Below are 11,434 nucleotides of genomic sequence, written 5' to 3'. Positions count from 1 at the left end.
GAGCATACTTGGGCCAAGGGGACTCTGTGAGTTTTGTATAAACAGTGGGTGGAGCAAAATAGGGAAAATAGAAAATAGCTTTAAAATCTTTCTTCTTCATATTTGGCCTAAAGCATCCTTGGGTGAAGGGGAACAAATTTTGTATCAACGGTGGGTCTGAACCCCCTGGGGGCAGAGGGGCGGGGCCCAATAATGGAAAGTATTGTAGGAATGACAGGATTTTGTCCAATTGCATATAAATATAACCCCCGACTAACCATGAAATACATATACAGCAACATTTAGCTATTTCATCTTCAATTTTGCTAACATTTCCAGGTGAGTGATACATGCTCTTGGAGCCTCTTGTTAACATTAAACACTGTGAATTACATAATTACTTGTAAATGAGGTGTAAGAGAGAATATAAGGGTGGTGGTGTATGCGATTCGGGCCATAAACTTGTCCGTGTGTGAAAACATTATGTGCAGTTTCACATTTCACAAATCACAAACAGACTATTTAAGGAATGACCAAGATTTTTTTTGGCATATACCGTATATACCAAAAAAAATCTTTGGGCATTCTTTATAATTTAATTTAAAAAAAGTAGACAAACACGTTGTAAATGCACAGTTAAAGATTTATTTAATGTTTACGTAAACTAAACAATTGCGCTAAAAAAAAGCTGTGTTGTAATTTTGCATTCTGAAGTGTAAAAAGTAGTTCCGTCATCAGTTGTTTTTCTTTTTAGGTACCAGTATATACGATATATACCAAAACAAATATTATTTGGGAGATAGGCAAAATTAAATTATTTATTAATGTAAATCGAAAACGGAAACATTAATTATGTATGATAATGAATTGTGTGTTACAAGGTGAATGACATTAATAAATTAATCATCCAAATCTTATTTGATTTGTTATTGCTTTGTTGTACATGACATACAAGCTCACTTTCACAGGTCAGATTATGGCATCATCGTGTCTGTCTGACTATCTACACACTATTTTGTTACTGCTCTGTGACTTTTAACCTTTCTTACCTCACCTGCATTAGGTTGTAATACTGTGAAGAGCTGGATGCCTTATTTCAAGCTTGTATGAATTATGGTATGGTGCAGCGTCTGCCATCAGTCAACTGTTTTCTTTGAATAACTTCTTTCTGAATACAAAAAAAACACTACGGCCATGATATTTGGCCAGTAGGAATGGTATGTAGTTTCCTCAAGTAAATGACCTCGACCTATTCTGTCTTTTCGTATTGCAGAGTTATCTTCTCTTGTGAGCAGGTATTGATTGTTACGTCATTGGTTTGTGAGAGTAACGTCATCAGTTTTTGAGAAAACGATGTAATATTCTCACACAAACCAATGACGTAACAATCAATACCTACTCACAAGAGAAGATAACTCAAAGACGGAATATTCAAGGTCACAAGGGTCAAATATATAAAATCCTTTAAATGACTTGTTTATAACCACGAGGCATGGGGTGATTATATTTTATCATTAGGTACCAGAGATGGAGTAATATGAAAGTAAATGACCTTGACCAACTTTCATGGTCACAGGGGTCAAATATGTAAAACCCTTTAAACAACTTCTGAATAATCAAAAGGCCCAGGCTAATGATATATGACAATAGCGTACATGGCATGCTGATGGAGTGCTATAAAGTTTCCTCAAACAAATGACCTTGACTTATATTTAAGGTCTTAGGGGTCAAATATGTAGAAAAAAAAATGAAAAGTTGCTTCTTAATAACCAAAATGCCAAGAGAGAAGTTATTTGCTCAAATAAAGCACCTCAATCTACTTTCTCAAAGTTTCAGGGATTTAATATGTAAAATCATTTAAACAACTTCTGATGAATATCCACAAGGCCAAGGGTGATAATATTTGCCCTGTAGGTACCTGGGATCGAGTGTTATAATGTTTCCTCAAATAAATAACCTTGACCTACTGTCAAATATGTAAAATCCTTTTAAATTACTTCATCTGAATAACTAAGAGGTCCAGGGTGATTATATTTTACCATTAGGTACCAAGGATATGTTACAATTAGATACCTGGGATTGAGTGCTTTTTTCAAATTTTCTTCAAATATAGGACCTTGACCTACTTTCAAGGTCACATGGGTCAAAAATGTAAAAATAAAATTTAATTTAAATGACTGGAATGATGGAGTGCTACAAACTTAAACATGAAATAAATGGCCTTGACTTCTATTGAGGTCAATATGTTTAAACCTCTAACAACTATTTTTTTAATAACCAAAAGGCCTAGGGTTATAATATTTTGCAGGTATCAAGCTTAGATTTATTCTCAAATAAATGACCTTGACCCATGTTCAATATCACAGGGGTCAAATATGTTTGTCTTCAAATAACTTCTTTTGAATGACCAAATGGCCCATAGTGATATTTGACCAGCTGCCTGTTTGGATGAAGTGTTATAAATTTTCCTCAAATGGATGACCTTGACCTACTTTGAAATTAGGATCAGATGTTTTTAATAAATTTAAAAAAACTTCCTCTCAATAATCAGAAAGCCAAGGGTGATGATAGTTAGCAAACATGGATGGAGTGCTTACGTTTCCCAAATGAATTACCCTGACTTTTTTTCAAGGTCAAATGTGTTGATTAACTTCTTCTGAATTACCAAGAGTCCAAGGGTAATAATATCTGCATGACTAGTAAGTACCTGGGATGAGTGCTATAAAGTTTCCTCAAATAAATTGCCTTGACCTACTTTCAAGGTCACAGGTGTCAAATTTGTAAAAAAAATAAACAAACTTTAAACATAATCTTATGAATAACCAAGGCTGGCATGCAGTGCTATATATTTTTCAAAAAGATGACCTTAAAGTGTGTATATACTATACACTCTGACTCAGTAACTTCCTTATTTCTAACATTTTTCCACCAGATGTTTTCTTTTGCTTTTCCTGCTTAGATGTTTAATAGTTTCCATTTCATTTGCTATATAAGCTCCAAGTGTATGTCTTTTACATTTCAGACATCAATTATAAATAACCTGAAGCTTTGGGTCGTATTACTGTGAACCCTTTATCAACCAATGAAGGGTGTCAGGACTTTGACAATGACATGTGACAGACTGAAGGACCATGTGACCAGTGCTCCATACTGCTGACATAGGGTTTGTAGGGTTCTCCTCCTGGTTGCATGACAATTTTTTTTCTCCTGCCAGTTAAAACCTGATGATAAATATTTCTGGAATGTGACAATGATACTAGGGCAGCCACGTTAAAATCTCTTTCAATTGAAACTTATTTGAGATACTCTGTATACACACATACACACTAACTTTTATCAGTTAATCTCCACTTTAAGACGGTCATGTATAATATTCATGTTGTGCATCCATCCATAATAACGGTTTCCCATCCATTGTTCCGAGGTATTTTCGTGCAAATTTAATGTACTTCCTGTAACAGGTTAGTATATGAAGGTGTGTTGCACTCACAGATTTACTGAGCATAAAGATGGGGCCATAGTCTCGACATTTTCTTGCTGGTTTACAAAAATCTTTATATAACCTTTGCTTTGCCAACTCAATGATCACCAACATATTTCAAAGCCTTCTCTCCCCTTTATATAGAAAAATAATACCTCCATACATCTCCCTCGATATAATGATAAAGCCCATTACAACACAGCATAAAAGGTGACATTAAAACAAAATAGATGTCCAAATTCATTTCAGTGGCGCAATAATTGGCTCCAGGAAAATTCAATGAAAAAAGAAAGAGATTCATAAAATATAGATTAAATCGAGGAATCCTTCACCTGTAATATTTAGGTATCACTGTGCCTCAATAGGGGAAGAATATCTCTGGATAACTTGTCTTTTCAAATCAATTGTTGCCACATAATATACATTCACCAGTGATTGCTATTAAGGATGTTTTCATCAGAAATACAAAGTCAGTAGAGGTATCTATTAACCTGTGCTCAGTGTTGCATCTATTGTATACCACAACAATTTTGCTGCAGTTTAACTTCCACCCTTTTTGCCCTCTGTATTGAGGGCGAATTTATCATTACAGCGAATACAAGTTAATGGCATAATAAACATAGTAATTAAATGTGAAGAACAAAATTAAAACTGGGCGAATATGGATTTTACTAGCGAAGGTAGAAAGTTTGACTTGACCGAAATTTCCTGGCATACAGTAGTTGATGTTAAAATATCCCAGATTACCCCAAATAGTGCAAAGTATGCCTGCCAACATCATTGTGGGAGTCTGATGGATAGCATGGTGTAGACCTCTTCTACATTTTATGTGATCGTGATGTTAGCCTCGACCTTATCGGTAATCTGGTCTCTCAAGAAAATTGTCAGGACTACTTCTGTGAAGTGTCATGGTTGAAACCTTTAGTCAGGAATATATGGAAATTTAATTGGATCATTTGGACAAAAAGGACAACTGAATCCCAATGTATGCTTCACCAAAGCTGGGCATATACAAAAAATAAACAAAGAAAAATTTGTAAGCTTACTTTTTTATTTAAAATCTAGTGATCCACATTAACATGTTTCTGTATGACAATGAACTTTCTCTCCATCCTTTTCTCTCCTCACATTCACACTAACACTACTTCCTCACTCATGTTACACAGGACTGTAATTTCACGGGGTCCTATTTTCAAACAAACTTGTGAAGCTGAAATTTTGCTCAATACCAGTATTAAATCATAACTAGTTCCATGTTTCAGGTCACAAATTCTATGGAGATAAAACCTCTGCAAACCACAAGTTCTATACAGTATACAATTAACAACAGGACACTGCCTGAACACTATTGGTGTTTGCAATAAATGCTAGGTATAACATGACAAGACCTATTTTATTAAAGAAAATAATGGATTTTAAATTGCAATGATTTTTTTTTTAAATATCTCAGTGATTTACCTTTTTATGTATCTCAGTGATTTATATATTTATGTATTTCAGTGATTTACATATACATGTATCTCAGTGATTTACATATTTATGTATTTCAGTGATTTACATATACATGTATCTCAGTGATTTACATATTTATGTATTTCAGTGATTTACATATACATGTATTTCAGTGATTTATATATTTATGTATTTCAGTGATTTACATATACATGTATATATTTATGTATCGGGTAATGAAATGGTCATTAGAACAGTTCTGAAAACACCAAGAATAAACACTGTCTGTACTGTTAAAAGGTAGATTCTGTGTGACAAAACCTGTTCCATCTCGATATCCTGTTTCCGCAAACCCAAACATTGAACAGCTCTTCAAAGAATAAAATATGGTTATAAAATGTGTATATTTGACAGGGTCAACAGGGTAAAAGAAAAATATTCTTTCATCACATGTGGGGTAAGTTTCGGGATCTCGACCCCAAGAGAAAGATTCTTCAGCTGGCAAACTCTTTGGCAAGCCTTATGTTTGGAAACTTAAGAATTCCCCCCTCTGGTTGAGATTCCCTTATCTTGCTTCCAATTGGTTTAAATATTCTATTAACCTCAAAACAGGAAAAGTGTGGATACCAGTCCTGAGTAAGAGAAAGCATACCCCCCCCATGGGTATCATCTTTGCCTGGTTTTGCAAAGAAATATTAACTTCAATGAAGATGGTTTTTTGTAACTTCAATCATTTTCTTACAGTTTGAAATTTAAACTACATGTGCCAAGTTTTTTAATGAACATTTAAAGTTAAAAAACAAGACAACATTTGTAGAAAATAATACATTTTGGAAAGTTGAGTAAATGAAGTGTTTTGAATAACTGGGCCCCGATTGTATATATTTAACTGAGATGTCTTCTGCTACACCCACAACATTCCAGATCTTATAACTGGGCCATCAATGTCCAAGGTCTCGAAGCTTGACGAGCAATTCTGTATCACGATGTCCTCCTAAGTCAACCATGTCCAATATCTTCAGATTTGACAAACAATTCCATATCCCGAGATTCTGGTATGTCAAGAAATGTTGAAGATCTTATGACTCGACAACCATTTCCGTATCCAATGATTCTGGTCCGATTAGATGGGAAGAGGAAGGTCCTTGACCTCTCCAGCACATTCGTCGTAGAGTTCACGATAGTCGTCATGGGGTTTGATCATTACCATACAGGTAGGTCTTTTGGATCCACAAGCAGCACCCAAGTCCTGTGGAGATACAAGAGATGTAAGATTGGTTGAGGATGATGGAAATGGACATCAAGATTTGTTTGATCAATAGAAATCTTATGTTAAACACCTATCCAATGCTTTGAAAAAAATCTGGCACTAACTACTGTTGTTAAACATGTACCCATGTCTATTGGTATAAGGGATTTGCCTAAAATAGCCCAGCTGTACATTATACCGAAGATATCCAATGAGAGATGCTAATACCATTTGTATTATATGTCCAATTAATTCAGTAAGTTAAATACAGGTAAATATCATTGACCTTTAGGTTTTTTTTACAACTTTGGAGAGTGAGTAACAGTAGGCTAACATAAAATATATGAACTTTATTGGTTTTATAACACATTCCAACCATTATATAAAGGGTTTTTTAACTTGCATTTATCATTCTTGTTGGCCGGGATGGAAGTACAAGTCGGTCTTAATTTGGAAGGAAACCAGAATACTCTAGAGAAAAACCCATGTGATTAGGCATGTAACTGAATGCCTTATAACATCAAATCAGGAAGTCCAACGCTAACCCCTGTGTTAGTAAAAGGGGAGTGTGAGAACTCAGAAGGGTTCAAACTTATGTCTTTGGATGGTGTGTATGTAACAGCATCATTACTGGGGGGGGTCAGACATCCATCTTTGGAGGGTGCCTGTCTGGTCTTTATGGATGGAAGTTGGAATTTGGAGGGTTTGTAGTAGGGTATTAACAGAGGGAGTCAGACATGCATCTTGGAGGGTGTGTAACAGGTATTTAAGTGTGTACAGTAGTATCTAAATATAAACTTTTACAACAATTATGAAACAAGTTCTTTCAACTTATTTTGATCAACCTTGTTTACCCAGATGTTTGGAGTATCCGGAAAAAAACTCTAGGGTCGGGCAGGTGACCCATACCTTTTCAAATCCGGGGAATCGAACCCCAGCCTCCTTGGTGAAAGGCAAATGTGTTATCCACTGCACAATCCGAACACCCAAGACATACATCTTTTAGGGGGAAAAAACAGTAGGGTATTTAAGGAGGGGTCACTTACATCCCTTGAGGGTGTGTAACAGTAGGGTATTTAAGGAGGGGTCAGACTTCCATCTTTCGAGGATGTATAGCAGTAGGGTATTTAAGGAGGGGTCAGACTTCCATCTTTCGAGGGTGTGTAACAGTAGGGTATTTAAGGAGGGGGTCAGACTTCCATCCTAAGAGGGTGTATAGCAGTAGTGTATTGAAGGAGGGGTCAGACTTCCATTCTTTGAGGGTGTGTAACAGTAGGGGATTTAAGGAGGGGGTCAGACTTCCATCCTAAGAGGGAGTGTAACAGTAGTGTATTTAAGGAGGGGTCAGACTTCCATCCTAAGAGGGTGTATAGCAGTAGTGTATTAAAGGAGGGGTCAGACTTCCATTCTTTGAGGTTGTGTAACAGTAGGGTGTTTAAGGAGGGGTCAGACTTACATCCTTTGAGGTTGTGTAACAGTAGGGTGTTTAAGGAGGGGTCAAACTTACATCCTTAGAGGGTGTGTAACAGTAGGGTATTTAAGGAGGGGTCAGACTTACATCCTTAGAGGGTGTGTAACAGTAGTGTATTTAAGGTGGGGTCAGACTTACATCCTTTGAAGGTGTGTAACATTAGGGTATTTAAGGAGGGGTCAGACTTACATCCTTTGAGGGTGTGTAGCAGTAGGGTATTTAAGGAGGGGACAGACTTACATCCTTAGAGGGTGTGTAACAGTAGGGTATTTAAGGTGGGGTCAGACTTACATCCTTTGAAGGTGTGTAACATTAGGGTATTTAAGGAGGGGTCAGACTTACATCCTTTGAGGGTGTGTAGCAGTAGGGTATTCCTCCTTCTTCACAGAGTAAAGGCATGTGACAGATGACATCAACAGGACTTACATCACCAGCCAACACAATCACACTATTTACAAAAGAGAAAAAGAAAACAATATCAAATTAAATATGTTTACAAAAGGAATGAGTTTTATTTTCCATTCTATCTGCAAAACACTGATCATCACCTATAATATAATTACCTTACTTAGAGATTTGAGGTAAATACCAACAGATTCTCCAGAGAATAAAGGTTTTGTGCACACTTAATTTTCTGTACATTTAATTTATTTTTATTCAAATGCTATGATAGTGTTGCTAACTCCGACAGCGAAGATGAGTTTTTAGGCTATTTACTGGAAAATATTGCCAATGATGAAGCGTATGATGCAAGAGAAATTGACACGGAACTTGTTGCAGAGGTTATGGCAGGGGTGGTCGGGTGGCGCACTTGCCTTTCACCAAGACAACCGGGGTTTGATTCCCCGATCGAAACATAAAAAGGAATGGGGTCACCTGCCCGACCATGTGGGTTTTCTCCAGGTACTCTGGTTTCCTCCCACATGAAGACACCCCGCGCTAACATCCAGGCCAACAAGAGTGATGAACTCATTAACCCCTGAAATTTCATAATGAACTATTCATTTGAATTGGAAGAGTTCAAATGCGTCTTCAGGGGTGAATGAGTTAAAACAAGTGGAAATAAGTTTTTTCTAACAAAGTTGTGTTCAACCTGTGATTTTTATCTCTTGCAATAAAAACAATCAGGAACATTTGGTATCCAAATAAACTTTCATCATGTCTCTAAACATACCCAACATATCATTGAAGTACAATAACAAATGAAAAAGCAATGATCTTTTAAAATGAATTTGTTCAAAACTTGACAAACGGTTCAAAATTACTGAGAGGATGGGTCTAGGGGGAAGTAACTCTTATGCAGCAGGCAAAGAGTTAACAGTTTATATATATGTTTGGTATGTGGTTTGTGTGATAGTTGAATTTAAAGTAAGATGATCGACATTAAGTGGGATACACTGCTGAGCAAATCAATTAAAATAGAATGTTCACTGACAGGGCCCCGCCATGTCATGTGGCCGAGGCCTGAAGAGGCATCGCAACAATCTCTATCGAGATTTCCAATGATGGAAGATTACTATAAATTACTATGAATAACCTGAGGATTCCAAGATAATAACTATTAGCTAGTAATAGCAAACTTGACCTTAGAGACTTTTAAATCTCTATTGCACATCACATATCACAGTATATCACCATGTCAAATTTTCAAAAGATTATTTGATTCCAAGATATAGCCAAATGGTCTTTTCCTGGTAATAGTGACTTTGACCTTAGAAACTTTCTAAACCCTTACTGCAGATATCTTCATGTTACAGTGGATCACCAATTGTCAAGTTTCAAAAGGAATAGTCTTTTGATTCTGAGAAAATGTTTGGAAAGTGTGGATTGAAAGAAAGGCGGACACTGATTAATATTGGGCACACGCATCTCTGATATGAGGCCCTAAATAATATTTCCCTAAATCTGCTGTGGATAAAATCTGCAGTTATCAGGTCAGGGAAAACCACTAACTTGCGTTTCATACGCAAACTCACCTATTATACGCCAATAGGGGTATGGATTTGTTACTAAAAATAGCAAAAAACCACTTTAATCTTAACTTTTTCAAATTGTTCGTCCAAGTCGCATTTATTCTTTCATGAAATATAATACAAATGCGAAAATAAACTTTATTTGCATGTGGGAAAGTACCAAAAATAGATGCAATACTTCCGGTAAAGTTACATCAAGTTTCTAAGTAGCCAACGCTTTCAGTCAACATCTTTTAGCAAAATATTATTTACCTTGTCGTAAATTAATGCGATTTTCAATAATATCTTGCAAAAGTTACTGTTAAAGCGATTTGAGTTATTTTTAGTAACAAATTCATACTCCAACTTGCGTATAATAGGCTAGTTTGCGTATATACGCAAGTTGGTGGTTTCTCCCAACCTGGTTATGTTTTATATATACAGGTCCAGTACACTCTGCCGATTGAGCTATAAAGACCTATATAGCTATATACACCTATAAATTATAGCTGTATTGAGCTATATTTTCTCAAATTTCAAATTTCATTAAATTAAAGTAAAGTCGTATAAAACAATAAGGTTAATGGTAATGTTGACTACAAAAAGCATACATTTAGATGTTTATTTTTATTTTTCATAAATGTAAAATTTCCGATTTCTTTACATCATTATTTATTAAAAAGAATACTTATATGTAATGTCTTTTGTAATCAACCTAATGATACAATCTTCTTTTAAATGCGACTTTGTTCCGTTTTCCTTAAAAAGGAAAATCACTTGAAAATAGCTCAAAAGACCTATTTCAGACAGGTCAATAGAGCTATTATAGGTCTTTACAGCTATATAGCTCAATCGGCAGAGTGTACTGGACCTGATATAGGCCATGTCGCAGTCAAGCAATATCAAAACCCACTTTTTCATCATTGTAAAAGGATTCTGAGGTAAACTCTCTGTGGACATTATGCTAGTTATTAACCTCAAGAAGGAATACATACCCTTTCTCTCCTTTTCTTACAAATTTCTGCACTTCTCGTACTCCCTTTCTCAGCTGTTTTTGTTTTGCAGCTGAAAGAAAGTATAAAAAGTTAAATAATACAGTTTCATGATATAGTAAAACTCACAGCTTGTATCTCTAGAAGTCACATTATGCTAGAAGTAGAAAAATAAACTTCTACATACAGCTTACAGGTGTGCAAATGGAGAGGGTAAATATGAAATGTAAACATCACTCTGGCATTCAAACCAAGGATTTCCAAATGCCATGTCGATCCTCTATGTTGATCCTCTATCAACCTGTCAACTATGTGATATGTTATACCGCATCACTGGAAAAGCTAGCTTGCCAGCAAGGCACAATTCCCCCTCATGTCCTTAGGCTTAGCTGTTACACTAGTATGTACGTCTCTGGTAAAACTTATTTGTTTGAAGTTTTGCCATCGTCCTCCATTTTCAGTTTTACACAAAGTTTGCCATGACCTTTTATAACAAATTGTCATCAAACATTCAGTACTGTTGCATATCTAAGATTGGTTTATATAGTTTTAGCCCCACATGAAGAGAAGGGGGGGGGGGGGGGGGGGGGGGGGGGGGGGGCAGCACGTGTCACGATTATATACCTTTTTTGATCGCTTTATACAATCGTTTGCTTAATTTCCGTGGAGCTAGCGGTTTTGAAATAGCATTTAAATGTTCAATTTTAGAGTTCCATGCTTCTTTGCTATCACCACCCTCTTCTTCTCCTCCTTCAGACTTCCTCTTCTTGTCTTTTCCCATTATTACTTCCAAAACATGTGCTTCGTTTTCAGTTGTGGTATAGTTCGCGCACTTGGAATAGCTTGTGCTTAACCCCT

General features: G+C 36.1%; 1 protein-coding gene across 1 annotated transcript; it reads right to left on the bottom strand.

Moving 5' to 3' along the window:
* Positions 1-4,491: 4,491 nt before the first annotated feature.
* Positions 4,492-11,420, bottom strand: LOC110451705 (H/ACA ribonucleoprotein complex subunit 2-like protein). The gene is made up of 4 exons (XM_021499842.1): positions 11,201-11,420; positions 10,580-10,649; positions 7,975-8,080; positions 4,492-6,161 (listed from the first exon to the last, which is right to left on the bottom strand). Exons 1-4 carry the CDS (start codon positions 11,355-11,357, stop codon positions 6,036-6,038), a joined length of 459 nt encoding a protein of 152 aa, XP_021355517.1. The 5' UTR covers positions 11,358-11,420; the 3' UTR covers positions 4,492-6,035.
* Positions 11,421-11,434: the final 14 nt, after the last annotated feature.

Source organism: Mizuhopecten yessoensis, unplaced genomic scaffold (assembly GCF_002113885.1).
Source record: "Mizuhopecten yessoensis strain PY_sf001 unplaced genomic scaffold, ASM211388v2 scaffold6169, whole genome shotgun sequence".
NCBI lineage: Eukaryota > Metazoa > Mollusca > Bivalvia > Pectinida > Pectinidae > Mizuhopecten > Mizuhopecten yessoensis.
Note: the sequence above shows the minus strand (reverse complement) of the source record. Positions and strands in the feature narration are given on the sequence as shown.